The 22,323-nt window shown below is 42.1% G+C and overlaps 1 protein-coding gene across 2 annotated transcripts in view; it reads left to right on the plus strand.

Moving 5' to 3' along the window:
- The window catches only part of DIAPH3 (diaphanous related formin 3), a 1,016,686-nt gene that overhangs the window by 18,012 nt on the left and 976,351 nt on the right, over window positions 1-22,323 (plus strand). The window contains exon 2 of one of the 2 annotated variants that reach the window (XM_077483144.1): window positions 9,361-9,396. The exons of the other annotated variant lie outside the window; for it this stretch is intronic. Within the exon in view, the coding sequence (XP_077339270.1) occupies window positions 9,361-9,396 (36 nt within the window). The remainder of the gene's footprint in view (window positions 1-9,360; window positions 9,397-22,323) is intronic. 2 annotated transcript variants of the gene reach the window in all.

Raw genomic sequence — 22,323 nt, forward strand, 5'->3', positions numbered from 1 at the left:
CTTTAGGGCCAGTTCACACCAGATGCAGTTCTGTGTGCTTTTTTTTCTGCACTAATAATGCATGCACAGTGTTTTTCATGTATTCCAATAGCTCTAGTTCACACCATGCAGTCAGTTTATGGTGCGGAAACTGACTGCATGGTGTGAACCAGAGCCATTGAAATACATGGAAAACACTGTGCATACATTTTATGTAGGGGAAAAAAAGGCACAGAACTGCATCAGGTGTAAACTGGCCCTTTAAAGTGGGAGTAAACCCACTGACTTTTATTTTTTATTATTTTTATTTTTTTAAGACCTGTAATGGAAAAGGCATAATGAGCTAGTATGCACCACATACTAGCTCATTATGAAATACTTGCCTTGGAACGAGGCACCGGCATCTCACTCGGTCCATGCTGAGGGAGCTCCGATACCTCTGGGTATCGCGGCTCCAGTGCTGTGAGTGGCCGGAGCCGTGATGTTGTCACTCCATGCGCATAGGAGTTTTCGTCCCGGCAGGGTCTGGCATCTGCCGGACTTTCAGTTGAGAATCCCCGGAGCGCATGCGCTACTGAAGTCAGCGGCTCATTGCGCGAGTAAGGTACGGTTTAGGAGATATTCTTTTTACCTACAGGTAAGCCTTATTATAGGCTTACCTGTAGGTCAAAGTAAAAAAAAAAATGACTATACAACTGCTTTAAGCATTACAAATGTAAACATCCGTACAAATGTTTACATGTGTACTATGGAAAATATATTAAAAAGTCTCTCTGGGCACAACATGTTTCATTTATTTTTAACTAGCTTTATACAGTTTAACACTGCAGTGAATTCTGACCAAATTGCAGCTGTGTGATTGGACCTGTAACATACAATGCTACTGTGTTCAGATCTGTTTCAATTCTGTATGCAGTATGGATCTGAACACATCGTATTATACGCCAACGTGCATGAGCCCTTATACATTGAATACCTAATGTAGAGAGACCTTCTCCTCTTTGTGTGTAATATCCCTGGAGACATGTAACTATTGGGTCACCAGTCGGCACAAAATTTAGATAGAAATGTAGTGCTTGAATGCAAATGCACAATAATTCGCAGTAAACCAGTTGGATTTGTTTACTTAGTTTTGCAGTAAATAAGGTCAACAGTAAAGATAATACAGCAAGTAAAGAGATCTGGTGGTTATTACCCTTTGTTAAGCACGGTTAAATGGCTAGCCAACTGAAGTCCCTTAGGGCCGGTTTACACTAGTGCGAAGCCAGTTATGCATTGCTGTGAAGATCACATGCAATGCCTGTGTGATGCAAATTTGGCCATACAACCTGGCTGAATTTGCATTGCATTTGGACCAAACTCGTGCAGGGCCCTTTCCTTTTTTTTTTTTTTATCTCCCCTGGGTCACATGGGTGTTCACAACCACAACGAATTCAGGGTCTGAAAAGGGATAGAAGAATGACCAAGTTCTAATCGGACTACTCCCTTTTAACCTCCTGCCACCACAGCCCCAGTAATAACACCAAACATAGAATGAAATTCGATTAACTACTTCCGGACCGCCGGCTGTCGTTATACATTGGTACTTTGAAGAGGAATATTGTTATGGCAGCAGCTAGCTGCCATAACCACGGTATCCTCCTCTTCAGTGTGCGGATAAAAGTGGTCTCTGCGGCGGATTCGCCACGAGATCACTTTTATCAGCGGTGGGAGAGGGCCCCTCCTCTCCCGCCGTGCTCTGGTGCCCTCTGCCGATTACCGGAGCTGTCTGTAGTGGCGGAGGCAATCGGATCCTCTCTCTCTAGCCTTGCTGTGGGGACAAGTGAGGGGAAAATATCATCAAATATCATCAAAATATCATCCATATTATATATCCATATAGCAGGGCTGGAAGCAACATCAAAATGTCCCTTTTTGACCCCAGATCTCATATTTAAGAGGTCCTGTCATGCTTTTTTTTTTCTATTACTAGGGATGTTTACATTCCTAGTAATAGGAATAAAAGTGATGCAATTATCATTATTTTTTTTTTTTTTTTTTTTTTAAATAACAGTGTAAAAATAAAAAATATATTTAAGGGTAAAAGTTTGTCACCATTCCACGAGCGGGCGCAGTTTTGAAGCGTGATATGTGGGATATCAATATACTCGGTGTAACATTCTCTTTCACAATATAAAAAAATTGGGCTAACTTTACTGTTGTCTTATTTTTTAATAAAAAAAGTGTATTTTTTCCCCCAAAAAAGTGCGCTTGTAAGATCGCTGCGCAAATACGGTGTGACAGAAAGTATTGCAATGACCACTATTTTATTCTGTAGGGTGTTAGATTAAAAATATATAATGTTTGGGGTTCTAAGTAATTTTCTAGCAAAAAAGTCTGAGAGGCTCGGTCCTTAAATGGTTAACCACTTCCCGCCTGGCCTATAGCAGAATGACGGCCAGGCGGTGGTTCAGTCATCCTGACTGGGCGTCATATGACGTCCTTCAGGATAACAGCCGATGCCCCCGTGGGGGCACACAACGTGGCGATTGGTGGTGCACTGTGTCAGTCTGACACACCGCTGCACTGATCTCAGTAAAGAGCCTCCAGCAGAGGCTCTTTACCACGTGATCAGCCGTGTCCAATCACGACTGATTTTTATGTAAACGGGAAGAGCCATTGATCAGCTCTCCTCTACTCGCATCTGTCAGAGGCAAGTGAGGAAAAGCCGAACGGCGGCTCTCCTTACTCTAATGGGGGTCTGTGCTGATTGTTTATCAGCGCAGCTTCCCTCAGATGCCCACACTAGACCACCAGGGAAGCCCCCAGGACTACCAGGGAAGCCCCCAGCATGTGGATGGCCAGGTACATCCCCCATGGCCATCCACATGTGAAAATATGACCACAAATGGGCACTGACTGGCACCTCTGTGGCACATTACAAAACAGGGATGCCTATCAGTGCCCATCCGTACCCACCTATCAGTGCCGCCTACGAGTGCCCATCAATGCCGCATACAAGTGCTGTCTGAGTGCCCGTCAGTGCCACCTCATTGGTGCCCGTCATTGAAGAAGGAAACCTACTTATTTACAAAAAAGTGTAAAACTATTTTTGTAAAAAAAAAATTATTTGTTGTGCAAAAAATAAAAATCGCAAAGGTAATCAAATACCACCAAAATAAAGCTCTATTTGTGGGAACAAAATGATAAAAAAAATTGTTTGGGTACGGTGTAGCATGACCGCGCAATTGTCATTCAAATTGCGTCAGCGCTGAAAGCTGAAAATTGGCTTGGGCAGGAAGGTGTCTAAGTGCCTGGTATTGAAGTGGTTAAGGAACATTTTGAGCTTTTTTTTTTTTTTTTACCCTGGTCTCTAACAAAGAGAGTTTCTGGTTGTTAAGGCCTAGATAAGAATAACCAAAGATTCCTGTCACTTGTGGGGGGGGGGATATAAAGTAGTCCTTTAGGGTAGAAGCCTTGTGTCTTCAGATAGCTCTTTAAACGGGCCCAATGTGACTTGGCAAGTTTTGGTGAAAGCAACATTCCATCAATATAGGAACAATTGGTTGTAAGTGACTCCTTAGACAGTTTGGTAAAGTGAATAAGGCAATGTTGTCTGCATGCAGTATCCTTGGGTGAATTGAGCATGGGCTAGTGCCCACTCGCCAATTCCGACGATATTCCACTCATTGAAATGGCATAGGGATTCTGCAGAACTTTGGTTCAAGGTACCACGCTCGACCAGCTAATTCTGTGATGGAGGTGCTGGGTTTGACCTCCCGACTTTCCCCTGACGATCAGATGTTTCTGACAGCAGTTTGTTTCTCTTTCTCTCCCAGCATTCTGTTTTCTTGCTTCAGCTGAGGAGGAATTTTTAGTCCACGATGGGACATATCCCAAGATCCTTCTTTCTTCACTTGTTCTGCTTTCAGAAAAACCCCACAGAGTCTATGCTTGAGCGCTAGGGGGAAACCATCTCCCTGTGACAAATATTGCTAGGTGTCCCCGTCACAGCGGGTAATTTTAGCCATATCCTGACTACAGAAATATGCTATTTCTGTCACTTCATTCGATTGTCTTGTCTGTCAGTTCATACTTGAGTCTTAGTGATTGTGATTCATATGAGTTCATTGATAGTTATTCAAGCAGATTTTTTTTAAAGGAAGTTTGAGAATCTTCACACAAGAAAAAATTGTATAAATATTTTACTTAAGTTATCCAATCGTGTGAGAAAACAAATTTTACGTATTTCATCTGCACATAATTGGATAGTTTAAGCGGTTATTCACATAGTTTATTTTGTAAAGATTCTTGGTATCGTGGTAAATCAGATACTGTCTTTCAGAATTTTCTTGGTTTTTGCTTTAAAATGGAACGCTAGGAAAGTTTATTTTTGTGTGCCATGTCCTGGGTCCACTTAGTCACCTGTTGTTCTTGGTATACTGTGTCCAGAGGGCTTCTGCTCATCTGCTGTAGGTTCCTCCACTCATACAGTCATGAAAGGTAGGTCACACGCTCTTCCAACCAATTTAGAAAATGCCTTGTATTCTTTTCAATTAATACAAAGCTTTCACTGAATGGACAAGAGAAGGTTGTGAATGAATGTCAGGATAGCGCATCCTTTCAGAAAAAGCCTTTATTTGGTGAAAAGACTAGAAGACTTTTCTGAATGCGAGCGACTCGGGATCATCCCTGTTTAAGAGGAGGAACTTGCAGCAGTCAGAAGATCAAAGCTGTAAGTGAAATGTGGCATATTACAACTAGGCTTTTTAGCATTCCCAGCAAACCTCTTAATGTAGAATACAGAGAATTACATGTTAATATTATGGACTCGGCATACAGCACAAAATAGTTTTTCCCGCAGTTAAACTTTAAAACGAGAAGTCCAGCCTGAGCTCGTTTGGCTGCACTTTTCCTATGGGTCACAGGAGTACAATTCCTTTTGCACTCCTGTGATCCGTTTTCAGCACAGAGTGGTCAGCAGTCCACTCTCTGATGTCACCAATGTCAGTCCTGGTCCAGTGAGCGAGGAGGGAGAAGAGCAGAGAGCTGTGACTGACCCTCTGCAGCTCTCTGCTCACGGAGCTCTGAAAACCTCGATCGATCGGTTCTCAGTGCAGAAATGCCGGGGGACAGATGCAGCACAGCATCCACCTAAAAAGAAAAAGATCCTTTTTACTTCTTTTTTTTTTTTTTCTCAATCATAGTAAGAAAAACTCCTCCCACCCCTTGTCCTGTGTTTCCTACTGTCCAGGAACAGCATAATATATATTTCATTCTGACAGGGGGACCATTTGGTTAGCAATTTCCCTAGCTGAATACAAATCTCTCAGGGCCTCTAGTTCCCAGACTTCCTGCTGTTTTGGATTTCCCTTTCTTTTTTCTGGGGATCTTGGCCCTTGTTGGCCCTTGTTGGCCCTTGTTGGGGATGTACAGTGACTCTTTAAGCCCCCTCCCCCCTATGATGCCCTGTCCTCCTTTCTTTGTGAATTGAGATTGCACCCTGTAGACACCTAAAAGGGGTTCTGGAAGTGGAGGCATGCGGCCTAGGGGTATGAGTAAAGTCCAGGCCTAAGTGTGAGCACTTCTGCTAGGCTGGAATTATATATTTCAGGCTACATGCATGAGTCTATGGGCAGGGACAGTGTTGGGGAATGCCACTGATCTTCGCCATATAGGACATATTGTAGAAGGAATAGTGGTGATGGTAACTGCCCACATTGAGGCCAGCAGGCAGTGAGCTCTGTGTAATTTAGATTGTGGAGTTTTTAAATCACTGGTAAAGCTCCTGTATTCTTCTTTTTGAGTCCTCCAAGGTTTGAATATTGCCTCCTTAGCTTCTGAAACTTGCCTGCTACCTCCGCCTCAGAGTCTGGCTGTCCCAAGCACTGTGGCTATTGTAATATTGGACAGAGTATTACTCTTTAATCTAATTTAGTCTTTATGTAAGAAATGTATTAAATAGCTGTCCAAATGAGACTTTATGGGCATCATGAGATCTGACATGTCCACCTTTAGCCTTTCAGGGCTGTGCTTTTGGATTATTTGTCTTCTACCTGTAAAGGTGAGTCTTTTGTCACCTTGCTTCTCCTTTGTGCTAATCCCCTCACAGGTTTTAGCTTCTGGAAGGGAAGAAAGAAGTAGATGAGGACATTCAATCTTCTGACACTTCAAAAATGGAAGGAAGCATCAGGCTATGTTTTCCTTTTTTAGGCGTTTATTTTCTTTGGAGGAAATGGAAGATTTCTTGCAAGCCATTTATGCGGCAGAACAAATTCCTGATTCCTCTAAAGTTTTCTCTCAGTCCAGGCTAAGATGTATATGGTTGTAAGATCAGGGTAGATTTTTTTTTTTTTTTTTCACCAATCCTATTAGGGTTTGCTCCTTGAATATACAGAGCCAGTAAATAGTGTGTGTGTGTGTTTTATTTTTGAAGGCCTCATGCGCACAGCACCTTATAAAAAAAAAAAAAAAAAAACGCCAGTAGCTTTAGCTGTAGAATGCGGCATTTAAAAACTGCATTTTTGCATTAGTGTTTTTTAGCTTTTGTGTTTTTTAGCAAAACTTTACCCCCACGAAGCTTGTGGCTCAAAAATGCTCATAAATGCCAAATAGCCACATTTTTTACAGCTGAAAAATTGTTAAAGTGGTTCTAAAGCTGTTATTTTGATTTAAAAAAAAGTTATACTTAGCTGCTCTGCAATGCTTTTGCACAGAGCAGCCCTGATCCTCTTCTTCTGAGATCCCCCTCCAGCGCTCCAGGCCCCTCCTCTTCATGGAGTGTGCCATCACAGAAAGCCGCATTCGATGGGGGCACCCGTGCGTGCTCGCTACTGAGCCCCGTTGCTTCTTCCATTGACACAGGCAGTGAGCCTCGTCCCCGCCCCCACTACCATGTCACAGGATTTGATTGACAGCATCTATCTATTTGTCCAATGAGGAGAGAGACAGTGGCTGCGCTGGATCGGAACGGGCTCTGGTAAATAAATGAGGTGGGAGGGGGATGCTGAAGCACAGAAGGTTTTTCACCTTAATGCAAATAATGCATTAAGGTGAAAAACCTTAAGGCTTTAGAACCACTTTAAGTCCTGAAAGATGAGAAAAAGAAATTCTACAAATGTCCAAGGTTGGATGCTACCTTATCCCAGGTATCTTAAAATCCAGACCTCCCCTTTTAAGGATTCAGGCAACATTAACCGCTTGCCGACTGCCCTATAGCAATTTTACTGTTACAGGGCGGCAGCTGTGTGCCAAATCGTCTGCATATATATTCATGATTCTGGACTTCTGCCTGCAGGGGGCATGCGCGCTGCTGGTGGGTCGCTTCCATTGTGATAATTTACAGCAGAAGCCAATCTGCGGGTGCCAGGCATTTGATGATCTCCGACACCTGCCAATCGGCAGCAATACACAAAGAACTGAGATATGCGAATGTAAATAAGGCATATTTCAGTAATGATGGGGAAGGAATGCATAACCCCTTGACCGCGCTAGATGTTAACCCTTTCCCAGCCAGCGTCCTTAGTGTAGTGACAGTGCATATTTTTTAACACTGATGACTACAGTATACGCATTGCTGGTTCCAGGCAAAGAGTGAGAATGTCTGCTGCAATATCGCAGTCCTGCTAGAAGTCAATGATGGACACAATTACTAGTGTAAAAAAAAAAAAATTCAATCAATATTCGTTTATTGGGATTTTTTTTTACCAAAAACATGTAGCAGAATACATTTTGGCCCACAAAAATGAAGTCAGCAGCTACAAATACAGGCAGTCCCAGAGATCCAAAAAAACGACTTGCATATTACTCATAGGAGCAAAATTAGTAAAACAGGAAGTAAGAGGAAATCTACCCCAAGGGAAGGGAAATTTATTCCTCAAAGTGTTAGGGCAAAAAGGCGTCTCCACTGAACCTTTATCACCAATCCTTGTTTCCACAACAACCCAACATTTTCAAAATCCAATTATCACAGGGAAAAAAAGTGAGATGAAATCTTCTGAACAGGGACACAGCAAAACAAATGTTACAGGACTGTTAACTATTCCCTATGCTATGCAAAAAACTTACAAATCATTTATTTGGCTGGAGTTGCACTTAAAAAAAATGTACCTGTTCCAACTTACATACACATTCAACTTACAGAACCTATTGTGTTTGTAACCCGGGGACTGTCTGTACTGTAGATGCTGACTTCTAATATTAGGGCACTTACCTGTCCAGACATCCAACAGTGTCCTTGTCCGAATCGATCCTGCAATCGGTTATCTGGTGCTGGCACAGCCATCTTAGCCTTGCATCTTCATGGTCGGTTTCCCACTGCAATGTGCTTTGTGAATGAGCCACAGTGTTCTGTGACCTGTGAAGTGTCCCAGAAGGCTGCAGGGAAAGGAGGGGGCCTGACATTCCTGCTTAGTTCGCCACAGCCAGGTACCCCCCCCCCCCCCCCAAAAAAAAGGTTTCAGAATGTGGCAGCGGAAGGGGGAGAGGAGGCAGACAAGTTGAGCTTCCAGTTTGGGTGGAGCTCCACTTTAAATACCACCAAAAGAGTTATTCTGACTATTCTATTTTATCTACCAATTATATTAAACAATTGTGACTTTGGACTACATGACCTTCTTTTTACATTGTATACTCTTATATTTGGCCAATTTAGATGATAGCCATGTATGTATTGCAGTAATTACAATTGGCATAAAACCTTTTTAAAACAATTTTCTTAAAGAGGAACTTCAGTAATTTTTTCAACTTTTCATCTATTAAATCTTCTGCCCTTGTTTTAACTTTGGCTAGTAAAACATTTTTTTTTCTGCCAGTTAATACCTATTACAGCCCACTTCCTGTTTCTTGTCCGGTAATAAGCCTAGGCCAGTGACTGCAAACCTTGGCACCCCAGATGTTTTTGAACTTCATTTCCCATTAACTACACTGCAGAGTGCATGAGCACCATGGGAAATGTAGTTCCAAAACATCTGGGGTGCCAAGGTTTGCCATCGCTGGCCTAGGCTTATGACATTATGTACAGCTCTCTCTCCTGTGAGAGTTTGCCAGGAAGGGAGGGTGAGTCATAAGAGGGCCAATGAGAGCTGCAGAGCTGGAGGTGTGCCTCTGTGTAAATCCAGGAAGTGAACAGGCAGCAGCTTCAGCTGACCACAGTTAAAATGGTTGCAGCCAGACTCAGTGGATGGAGATTTCTGCAGCATATTTGGCAAGTACAGAATCGCAGTATATATAAAATAATCTGCAAAGTGGTTGGAGGGAAGCTTCAGAATGGCAAATATGTTTTTATTACAGATAATGTGAGCAGACTGCAGTTCCTCTTTAGGGTATTGTGCTTTTAAATGACCTTGCTTTCACAAAATATATATATATATAGTCACTTTACTTTTTTTGTCTTTTATACAGCAAATAAACAAACTCAGAAACTTGACTGATGATGTGGTAAGATGTTATATCTGTTTTGTTGAACTAAACTCTGCATGCTCAGATGTTTTAGTAAATCTAACACCGTGTGTAACCATTACATTGTTATGGTAATGGAATTTATGTCCTTTGTACACTAACATGTTAACATTGTTTGTTGTTTAGCAAAGACCTGTGGTGTATAATGGTGTATACTTTGGTGTCCTATTAATTTTCTTTGGAATTTGAAGTAGAAGGTCACATGTCTAGTTTAAATTGTGCAGCTGAGACTGGGATGGACATGAGAATATTAGACTTATGGATGATTTAATAAAAGAGAAAAAGCTGTTCCGTAAACACAATGACAATGAAAATATTTTGCAAAGTGAACACCCTCTACTCCTTTAGTAATTCACTTTTATTGTCCCTGTTATGAACAGATTTTTATAGTACAAGGCTCTTAGTGGAATATGGGTATGATTAAAGTTCCAAAGTGTTTTTTTTTTTTTTTTTAAAGTGGTTGTAAACCTCTGATGTGAAAATGAATAAAGCATATTTTTTAGGTCTTATGCACAGTGGACGTTTGGCCATCTCGTCTTCTCGCCCCCCCTTTCCCCAAAGCACCCACCCCCCCCCCCATGTTGAGAGCACGCAGCATGGTATGGTTCAGGAGAGGGGCGCTCTCTCGTCCCCACCCCCTTTCCTGACTGGCCGGGCAGCGTGCTCGGATAAGGGTCTGGTATGGACTTTGGGGGGACCCCCACACAGTTTTTCCGCTGTAGGGGTTCCCCTTTAAATCCATAGCGGGTGACGGGGCTAGCAAGGTGTCAATCTCGCTGATGGAGGCAGCGACATTGACTTCCTTCGCTAATCCCGTTGTACCTGAAGTCACATTCAAAATGAACGGACTTTACTCCGTGTGGGCAAGTCTGCTCGTTCGGAAAGTCCGGCGGACCTCCGCCGGAAAGTCTGATCGTGTGTACGCAGCATAAGTGAAAATGTCCAAATTGGGCCCAATTATCCGTTTTCTCTCCCTGGTGTCATGTGACTCGTTAGTGTTACAAGGTCTCAGGTGTGAATAATTTGTTATCGCTCTCACTCATACTGGTCACTGGAAGTTAAACATGGCACCTCATGGCAAAGAACTCTCTGGGGATCTGAAAGAAAGAATTGTTGCTCCTATATAAAGATGGCCTAGGCTATAAGAAGATTGCCAAGACCCTAAAATTGGGCTGCAGCATGGTGGCCAAGACCATATAGTGGTTTACCAGGACAGTTTGCGTTCCGAACAGGCCTCCCGTGGTCCACCAAAGAAGTTGAGCGCATGTGCTTGACATCTTATGCAGAAGTTGTTTTTGGGAAATAGACGCCTGAGTGCTTCCGGCGTTCCTGCAGAGGTTGAAGGGGGTCAGCCTATCACTGCTCAGACCATACACCGCACACTGCATGAAATTGGTCTGCATGGCTGTCATCCCAGAAGGAAGCCTCTTCTAAAGATGATGCACAAGAAAGCCCGCAAACAGTTTGCTGAAGACCAGCAGACAAAGGACATGCTTACTGGAACCATGTCCTGTGGTCTGATGAGACCAAGATAAAATGATTTGGTTCAGATGGTGTCAAGCATGTGTGGACGGCAACCAGGTAAGGAGTACAAAGACCAGTGTGTCTTGCCTACAGTCAAGCATGGTGGTGGGAATATCATGGTCTGGGTCTGCTGCCGGCACTTTAGAGCTACGGTTCATTGAGGGAATCCATGAATGCTAACATGTACTGTGACATACTGAAGCAGAGCATGAACCCCTTCCTTTGTAGACTGGGCCGCAGGGCAGTATTCCAACATAACAACCCCAAATACACCTCCAAGATGACCACTGCCTTGCTAAAGAATTTGAGGGTAAAGGTGGACTGGCCAAGCATGTCTCCAGACCTAAACCCTATTGAGCATCTGTGGGGCATCCTTAAATGGAAGGTGGAGGAGCGCAAGGTCCCTAACATCCACCAGCTCCGTGATGTCATCATGGAGGAGTGGAAGAGGACTCCAGTGGCAACCTGTAAAGCTCTGCTGAACTCCATGCCCAAGTGGGTTAAGGCAGTGCTGGAAAATAATGGTGGCAACACACAATATTGCCACTTTGGGCCCAATTTGGACATTTTCACTTAGGGGTGTACTCGCTTTTGTTGCCAGTGGCTTGGACAGTAATAGCTGTGTGTTGAGTTATTTTGAGGGGACAGCAAATTTTACAATGTTATACAAGCCGTACACTCACTACTTTACATTGTAGCAAAGTGTAATTTCTTCAGACCCGGTTCACACAGGGGCGACTCACCAGACGACTTGGCCGTCTGACAAGTTGCGTCCCGTTCTGTGCAATGGAACCTTTCTAATCGGAGAAACTCAAGTCGCTCCGACTTAGAAAAATTTTTCCTGTACGACTTTTGGGGTGACTTGCGTTGACTTCTATACAGAAGTCATTTTGCAAGCCGCCGCAGTGGTCGCATCCAAGTCGCCTTAGGCAGTCGCGCTGTAAGTCACGCTGCCTCAGTGTGAACCGGACCTCAGTGTTGTCACATGAAAATATATAATAAAATATTTTCAAAAATTTGAGGGGTGTACTTATTTTTGTGAGCTACTGTAACTAACACACACACAATCGCACACACAATCGCGCACACACACAATCGCACACACACACAATCGCACACACACACAATCGCACACACACACAATCGCACACACACACAATCTCACACACACACAATCTCACACGCTTGACATCATCTCAACGAAAAAGGGTTATCTTGGTCTCATCAGTTCCAGTAATCCATGTCCTAAGGCCCCTTTCACACTGGGGCGGGAGCGGGGTCAGCGGTAAAGTGGCGCTATTTTTAGCGCCGCTTTACCGGCGGTTTTAACCCCCGCTAGTGGCCGAAAAAGGGTTAAAACCATCCGCAAAGCGCCGCTGCAGCAGCGCTTTGCCGGCGGTATAGCTGCGCTGCCCCATTGATGCCCCATTGATGCGGCTAGCAGGACTTTTTTCACTGTCCTGCTAGCACACCCCTCCAGTGTGAAAGCTCTCTGGCTTTCACACTGGAGTGAAAGGGGCCATCATTTTTCAGGCGCTATTTTTAGCGCTGTAGCGGCTGAAAAACGTCTCAGTGTGAAAAGGGCCTTAGTCTGCTTGTTATCGGCAAACTGCTTGCAGGCTTTCTTGTGCATCATCTTTAGAAGAGGCTTCCTTCTGGGATGACAGCCATGCAGACCAACTTGATGCAGTGTGCGGCGTATGGTCTGAGCACTGACAGGCTGACCCCCCCACCCCTTCAACCTCTGCAGCAAAGCTGGCAGGGCTAATACTTCTATTTCCCAAAGACAACCTCCTGGATATCACACTGAGCATGTGCTGTTCTGAGTGGAACCTTTCTTGTTAAACCGCTATATGGACCGTGCTGCAGCTCAGTTTCAAGGTCTTGGCAATCTTCTTATAGCCTTGGCCATCTTTATGTAGAGCAACAATTCTTTCTTTCAGATCCTCAGAGAGTTCTTTGCCATGAGGTGCCATGTTGATCTTCCAGTGACCAGTATGAGAGTGCGAGAGCGCTAACACCAAATTTAACACACCTGCTCCCCATTCACACCTGAGACCTTGTAACACTAACAAGTCACATGACCTCGGGGAGGGAAAATGGCTAATTGGGCCCAATTTGGACATTTTCACTTAGGGGTGTACTCGCTTTTGTTGCCAGCGGTTTCGACATTAATGGCTGTGTGTTGGGTTATTGTGGAAGGAGCTGGACATTGTGCGGCCATCTTTCCCCAGAAGTGGGAGCAGATATCTGGATTTGATAGGTATCTTTTCCCCCCTGAAAGATGTCAAATGTGGCACCAGAGGGGAGGAGGAATCTGATTAGCGGAAGTTAAATTTTATGGGTGCAACTCCGATTTTAATAGTTCCCTTCACTGGAACGAAGGGGTCAAGCCCAACCCCTGTAAAACAACCCCACACTATAATCCCCCCTCCACCAAATGATTTGCAGCAGTGCACAAAGCACTTTTGTTGCATATCAGTGCTACATTTACTTAATTTCTCTATGCATGCGCTCTGGCAATGTATGAATTCTATTTCTCATGGTTTCCTGATGGTAACATAAATGAACCATGCAGGTGCAATGCGTGTAGCTTGTGTGACCGCGCAAGAGCACAGTTGGTAGAGAGGGACATCTTCCTGTGTCTGAACAAAGACACGGGCTCACTTGGTATTTAACCGCTTGCCGACCGCCTCACGCCAATATACGTCGGCAGAAGGGCTCATACAGGCTGAATCGCGTACCTGTACGTTGCCCTTTTAGAGGCGACCAGCGCATGCGCACCCACGGCGAGCTCCGTGCATCGGGTCGCGGTCCTGCAGACTATCGCCATGGGGATACCCGCGATCGCTTTACAGGGAGGAAGAACGGGGAGATGCTAATGTAAACAAGCATCTCCCTGTTCTGCCTAGTGACAGCGTCACTGATCTCTGCTCCGTGTGATCGGAGCAGAGATCAGTGACATGTCATACATGGCCACACCCCCCCACAGTTAGAAACACGCCCCTAGGACACACTTAAAGTGGTCCACACACAAAAAAAAAAGATTTAAATTCATAAAAAAAAATTTTTTTTAATTATTTTTTTAACTCTCCTCTAAAAGCCTGTTGCTAGGGAGTCCCTTGTAGTCTGAAGCCACAGCCGGGTTCCCACAGTTGCAATGCCGAGCGGAGGGGGTGCTATATATATATATATATATATATATATATATATATATATATATATATATATATATATATATATATATATATATATATATATATAATTTCTATATATTTTTTTTTTTAAGGGGAACTCCTCTTTAAGCCCTTCACTGCCACCTAGTGGTTAACCCCTTTACTGCCAGTGTCACTAACACAGTAATCAATGCATTTGTATAGCACTGATTGCTGTATAAATGACAATGGTCCCAAAAATGTCCGCTGTGTCCACCATAATGTCGCAGTCACGATAAAAATCGCTGATCGCCGCCATTTAAACAAAAAATTATTAATAAAAATGCCATAAAACGTTCCCCTATTTTATAAATGCTTATTGCGATTTATTTTTATTTTTATTTTTTTCCCCCAAAAATATGTAGAAGAATATGTATCTGCCTAAACTGAGGGAAAAAAAAACATTTTTTATGTTTTTGGGGGATATTTTTTTTTTTTTTTCAAAATTGATGCACTTTATTTATAGTGCAAAAAATAAAAACCGCAGAGGTGATCAAATACCACCAAAAGAAAGCTCTATTTGTGGGGGAAAAAAAGAGGTCAAATTTGTTTGGGTACAACGTCGCCCGACCGCGCAATTGTTGGTTAAAGCGACGCAGTGCCGATTTGCAAAAAGTACTCTGGTCAGGAAGGGGGTAAATGCTTCCAGGGCTGAAGTGGTTAAATGAAAACTGTAGCTTAAAAAAAAAAAACTTTTAAAATTAACATGCTGAAGTTTATTAAAGATTTTAACATACAAGTTTAAGCAGTTTCTATCTTAGAGAAATGTTTGTTGTTTTATGCTCTTAGCTGCTGATGCCATTTTGTGTCGCAGCGAAGGACTGCAGTAATATGTACACAGTTTTGGGTAATTGATTCTGTGTCTCTAAACATCAGGTACAATGATGAAGGTCATATACACTTTCTCATCAGAAAACACTGGCTTTATTCTACATTTTTTCCTTGTTTCAACATATGTCTACATCACAAAAAAAGGGTAGAAAGGTAATTGATTTTCAGACTGAACGAAATAAGGTTGCATTTTCTTCCTATAAAGGTCTGCCTGTGCTCGCTTTGTGATTAGCCTAATGACATAATGATTTTGCATGTCTGAAATATTGAGCAGCTGGATTGTGTAGGTAATTTTGAGGTGTTCCAAGGTTTAGTGTATATCACCTTTTTGGAGGTTGCTGGGGATGGTAAACAAGGTCCATTGTGCTTGAAATTATATTAACGGATGTTTTTTGTAGATACAGATTCAACCAGGTATTTTAGTTTGCGTTTTACATAGTATTTAACAGAAGCATAAGTAACATGGTGCCTCCTTTTTAGTACATGAGTGAGGTGACATCACAAATGTTCGCAAGACCTTGGGTATTGCTTAAAAACAAGGAATGCATGTTAAGCTGCTGATGTGCTGGTTTTAGAGGGGTTATAATGTTTAACCTCGCAGAAAGGGTATCATTTAAAAAGCAAATTCAATGTGAAAGTGGCTTTTTTTGTTTGCTTTTTTTTTTTCAGTAGTGTATTTTGTTTTGTCAATTTTGTTATATTGCAACCTGATACTACAGTTTAAATTAATTTTCAAATCTATCTCTCTACTCCTCCGCTCACTCCTTTAGTCTATCATCCCTGATTTACTAACAGACATATTAGTCTGGATGTCACACCACTTCCTTTAAAATCAAACTGTCCAAAACCAAGCTCATAATATTTCATTCCCCATGTGCCCTTTCCCCTGACTTCTCTGTCAAGATTAACCGCTTGCCAACCAGCGGACGCCGGTGTACATTGGCAGAATGGTGCTGGTAGGCAAAAGGGTCTACAGGTATGTCCCCTTTTAAGAAGTGGCGGCGGCGTGAGCACGCACCCACCGCAGTCTCCGTGACCATCGCTACCACGTACTCTGTCTGCTGGGTGCCCGTGCCCGTGATCGTGTCAAGGAGAGGAAGAACAGGGAGATGCTTTTGTAAACAAAGCATTTCCCCATTCTGCCTAGTGACAGGACAGAGATCACAGCTCTCTATCATCGAGAGCAGTGGTCACTGTCCTGTGTGTTGAAGTCCAGCCCCCTCACAGTTAGAATCACTCCTTAGGACACACTTAACCCCTTCACTGCCCCCTAGGGGTTAACCCCCTTCACTGCCAGTGTCATTTACATGGTAATCAATACATTTTTATAGCATCGTTTGCTGTATAAATGACTGGTCCAAAAATTATGTGTCCGCCATAATGTAGCAGTCCCGAAAAAAAAAAAAATGCAGATCGCTGGCATTACTAATAAAAAATAAAATTAAACATAAAAATGCCATAAAACTATCCCCTATTTTGTAGACGCTATAAAGTTTGCGCAAACCAATCAATATACACTTATTGTATTTTTTTTTTTACCAAAAATATGTAGAAGAATACATATTGGCCTAAACTAAGGTTAAAAAAAACTTTTTAGATATTTTTGGGGGATATTTATTATAGTAAAAAGTATTGCATTTTTTTTTGTTTGTTTATAGCACAAAAAATAAAAACCGCAGAGGTGATCAAATACCACCAAAAGAAAGCCTTATTTGTGGGAAAAAAAGGACGTCAATTTTGTTTGGGTACAACGTCACACGACTGCGCAACTGTCACTTAAAGCGAAGCAGTGCCGAATCGCAAAAAGTGCTTTGGTCAGGAAGGGGGTAAAATCCTCCGGGCCTGAAGTGGTTAATGACACAACCATCAACCCATCCCCACATGCCAGGGTGCTAGGTGTTATCCTGAACTCTGTACTCTCATTTTGGCCCCATATCCAGTCACTTTCAAAAGATTTCTTATTTAACCTATGCAACATCTCCTCCAAAACACACCCCTTCCTAACCAATGACGCCACAAAGCTGCTAATTTACTCCCTGGTTATCTCTCACCTCGTCTGGACTTACTGCAACTCCCTCCCCATTATCTTACCTTTTTAAATAGGCTATCCCCCTTCAGTCCATCATGAATGCTGCTGCCAGGCTCATCCACTGTACAGGCCGCTCAGTGTTTGCCAATCCCTCTACTGGCTGCCACTCGCCCAACAAATTAAATTCAAAATATTAACAATAACTTACAAAGCCATTCCCATCTCGGCCCCTAGCTACATCACTAACCTAGTCTCGCAATACCAACCAAATTGTTTTCTTCATTCCTCACAAGACCTCCTGCTTTCTAGTTCCCTTGTCATCGCCTCCCATACTTGCCTCCAGGACTTCTTAGCCTCTCCTAACCTTTGAAATTCCATATCCCAATCTGTCCGATCTATCTCCTACTCAATACACTTTTTGGGGATCCCTGAAAACATTTCTCTTCCGAGAAGCCTATCCTGCCTCCACCTAACAACTGTAATTTTCTCACCCTCCACAATTACCTTTTTTAGTATCACTTGTACCTCCCTTTTAGATTGTAGGCTCGAACGAGTAGGGCCCTCTGATTCCTCCTGTATTTTAACTGTTGTTTGCCTTAACATTGTAAAGCACTGTGTAAACTATTGGCGCTGTAGAAGTTCTATACAATATATATATATATATATATATATATATATATATATATATATATATATATATATATATATATATATATATATATATATATATATATATATATATATATATATATATACAGTGGTGTGAAAAAGTGTTTGCCCCCTTCCTCATTTCCTGTTCCTTTGCATGTTTGTCACACTTAAGTGTTTCGGAACATCAAACCAATTTAAACAATAGTCAAGGACAACACAAGTAAACACAAAATGCAATTTGTAAATGAAGGTGTTTATTATTAAAGGTGAAAAAAAATCCAAACCATCATGGCCCTGTGTGAAAAAGTGATTGCCCCCTAAACCTAATAACTGGTTGGGCCACCCTTAGCAGCAACAACTGCAACCAAGCATTTGCGATAACGTGCAATGAGGCTTTTACAGCGTCCTGGAGGAATTTTGGCCCACTCATCTTTGCAGAATTGTCCTAATTAAGTTACATTAGAGGGTTTTCGAGCATGAACGGCCTTTTTAAGGTCATACCACAACATCTCAATAGGATTCAGGTCAGGACTTTGGCTAGGCCACTCCAAAGTCTTCATTTTGTTTTTCTTCAGCCATTCGGTGGTGGACTTGCTGGTGTGTTTAGGATCATTGCCCTGCTGCAGAACCCAAGTTCGTTTCATCTTGAGTACACGAACAGATGGTCGGACATTCTCCTTCAGGATCTCTTGGTAGACAGCAGAATTCATAGTTCCTTTTATCACGGCAAGTCTTCCAGGTCCTGAAGCAGCAAAACAGCCCCAGACCATCACACTACCACCACCATATTTGACTGTTGGTATAATGTTCTTTTTATGAAATGCAGTGTTCCTTCTACGCCAGATATACTTGGACACACACCTTCCAAAGAGTTCCACTTTTGTCTCATCGGTCCACAGAATGTTGTCCCAAAAGTCTTGGGGATCATCAAGATGTGTTGTGGAGAAATTGAGACGAGCTTTGATGTTCTTTTTGCTCAGCAGTGGTTTTCTCCTTGGAACTCTGCCATGCAGGCCATTTTTGCCCAGTCTTTTCCTGATGGTGGAGGCATGAACGCTGACCTTAACTGAGGCAAGTGAGGCCTGCAGTTCCTTGGACGTTGTTGTGGGGTCTTTTGTGACCTCTTGGATGAGTCGTCGCTGCGCTCTTGGGGTAATTTTGGGCGGCCGGCCACTCCTGGGAAGGTTCACCACTGTTCCATGTCTTCGCCATTTGTGGATAATGGCTCTCACTGTGGTTCGCTGGATTCCCAAAGCTTTGGAAATGGCTTTATAACCCTTTCCAGACTGATAGATCTCAATTACTTTCTTTCTCAATTGTTCCTGAATTTCTTTGGGTCTCGGCATGATGTGTAGCTTTTAAGGATCTTCTGGTGGACCTTACTGTGTCAAGCAGCTCCTATTTAAGTGATGCCTTGATTGTGAACAGGTGTGGCAATAATCAGGCCTGGGTGTGGCTTGAGAAATTGAACTCAGGTGTGGACAACCACAGTTATAGTATGTTTTAACAAGGGGGGCAATCACTTTTTCACACAGGGCCATGATGGTTTGGATTTTTTTTCACCTTTAATAATAAACACCTTCATTTACAAATTGCATTTTGTGTTTACTTGTGTTGTCCTTGACTATTGTTTAAATTGGTTTGATGTTCCGAAACACTTAAGTGTGACAAACATGCAAAGGAACAGGAAATGAGGAAGGGGGCAAACACTTTTTCACACCACTGTATATATATATATATATATATACATACATACATACATACATACATACATACATACATACATACATACATACATATATACACATAAATTTAATTTTTTTTCCCTCAATTGTCATTTAGTACGCCATAATGGCATTGTGAAAACTGAATTTTTGAAAAACTGAAATATCACATTGGACCTAAATATTCACAGCCTTTCCAACAACACTTGCAATTTTAGTTTAGATGCCTCCCATTTCTCTTGATCGTTGTTTGAGACGTTTCTACACCTTGAGTGGAGTTTGCCTGTGGTAAATGCCATAAATTGGTTAGACATGATTTGGAAAGGTGCCCACCTCCCTTGAAAAAAACAAAAAAAAACTCACAGCTGACAATGCATACTGTATAAGAGCAAAAGACATGACGTCAAAGGAACTGCCTGCAAAGCTCAGATACATGACTATTACAAGGGACATGTCTGGGGAAGACTACGAATTTTTTTTGCTGCACTGAAGGTTCAGAAGAGCTTCCATAATTCTGAAATGACATAACTGGACTCTTCTGAGAGCTGGTCACATAACCAAACTGAGTGATCAGGGGAGAAGGGGAGGTGACCAAGAACCCAATGATCACTCTGATCTCCAGAGATCCTGTGTGGCGAGCGATGGCAGGGCGGCAAATTTAAAGGGACGTACGGGTACGCCCATTTGCCTGCCCGTGCCATTCTGCCGACGTACATTCGGGAAGTGGTTAAGGTGAAAAAACACAAAGCTTTACAACCCCTTTAAGTCTCCATGGGTACATGGGACCATAAATCATACATACAGGTATTTCCATCCTAAACATTTGTCTAAGGAACAGTTGTCCCCACTTAAAGTTTTCCCTTCTCTTTTGTTCTTTATGTATTGTCAAAGTACAAATAGAGTAGTTAATCTTCCCAATGGACAAACTTGATAGAAGGTTTAAAACTTTCTCATTCTATCCAAAACTTAAACACTTTAAGGCCTATTTGAACCCTTTAAACCACAATTTTTTTCACTTTTTCTGATGATGCCAATGCAAAATGTAGACCATTTTCTGAAATGTTCCAATTTTCACAGAAAATCACTGAACACTGTTTTGCTCATTCCCACTGTTGACATGTTTTGATAAGACACCTTTTTAATAATGAAGTGTAAACCAATTTGTTTTTCTTAGTGCACAGTTTACATAATACAGGTTACTTTATTCATGAAGTTTACAGAAGCTTCATGGGACCCGGGTATAAACATGTGAAGTGAAACTATTTGCAAATTCTTGATTCCTGATTTTCTAAAAGCTGTTAGATGTTTTGGATGTTTATTTATCAATGAATTTATGAAGTTGTATCTAAAGGCCAGAGACGCAGAAAAGCAGTAACCTGGTAAAAAGTAGAGAATAAATATGAACTAGAAACCAAGGAACACCGGAAGAGAGAGAGAGAGAGGCATTACAATTCAATATATACATTTTACATTTTTATTTTTTGCTAAATATCGATTTTTGTAAATATGAACTCCGCTATTGAATGGAAAGGGCATATGGCACTTAAAACTTCAAAATTGCAAGAGAACCTTTTGAAACTTTGCAAATTAGCCTAATACTGTTAATACAAGTCAGAATCCATTTGTCATTGATCTTTTGTAACGCAAGATGCATTTTTATAATTTGTAAATTTTATAGTTCAAGTACAGATAACAAGTAAAATCAATCAGTGAACTGCTGTGTTGCGGGGGCACATAGAGGTCTTCATTGTGCCTCGGCAGTAACCTGAAAATGTACGGTAATTATTTTATTTTTTTCAAATTATTATTATTTTCCACTTGTGCCTAGTCTCATATCTTCATATATGCAGTGTGGGATGCCGCTTCCCCTGACTGCCAGTCTAGTCTGCAGAAGATTTGGTGATTTCACTACTGTGATGTTCACTTGTTGGAGGTGCTGAGATCTTCTAGAGGCCACCTTCACACAGACTCAGTGCTGTATAAGACATGGCAAGTCCGTAATGGGGAAAGATCGGGTACATGGAGACCATTACTGGTGACTAATCCCTTGCCCCCTGGGCTGCTTTTTTGGGGGGGGGGGGGGGGTGGGAAGTACCAGAGTTCAGGTCATTTTTATTGGTCTCAAAGTTGCTTGAAACAGTAATCACAATTGCCTGCAAATTATTATGCTCAGATTCAAATTCAGCCATAACAGAATTTGTGATGAGTTTGGGAGTTTAGTTGTCAGCTACATCTGAGGAATTCCAGGAGGAATATAATAAACATTTAGCAGGTACACTATGTTTTTTTTCTTTTTTTTTTTTTTTAAGGCCCCTTACATACGGCATCTTAATCTACTGATGTTAACTCAGGAACATGTGATGTCTGTGTGCAAGGGGCCAAAAACTGTGTGTAAAGACCTGAGTAATGTTGAGTATAGGTGAGTAAAAGTGCATAAGCGCGTCAACGAGTAAAATTATTTTTCATTGCCAGTGTTGTATTATACTCGCACAAACATGCTTATATGCAAGTAAATGACTGCACTGACATGTAAAAATGTATATTTTTGTTTTACTGCTCTGTACTTAATGCTGTTTTACACATTTTTACTCAGCTGTGTGCAAAGTCCAATAGATGACAATGTATCTTATTTCAGATCAGTAAAAAGCGCGAGATTTTATTTCTCCTGTGTGCAAGAAGACTAATTGGTTAAAAGACAAATGTCATCATTGATTGCGGCATCTAAATGATTTTATCCAAATCTGAGACTGTTTTATGTTAGAGAAAAGAGCACATTTTAGTAGCACTTTTAGTAACACATAAATTATCCGCTGGCCGACTGCCTCACATAGGAGTACAGCAGCAGAGCGGCTCTCCTGCCCTGGATCATGTATCTAATACGTGAGCCATCCCTTCTGGGAAGGAGGTGGGTGCACAGCTGCCATGCCAGCTG

This window comes from Lithobates pipiens, unplaced genomic scaffold (genome assembly GCF_037356315.1).
Source record: "Lithobates pipiens isolate NorthernLeopardFrog02 unplaced genomic scaffold, aLitPip1_a1.2 Scaffold_16, whole genome shotgun sequence".
NCBI classification, from domain to species: Eukaryota; Metazoa; Chordata; class Amphibia; order Anura; family Ranidae; genus Lithobates; species Lithobates pipiens.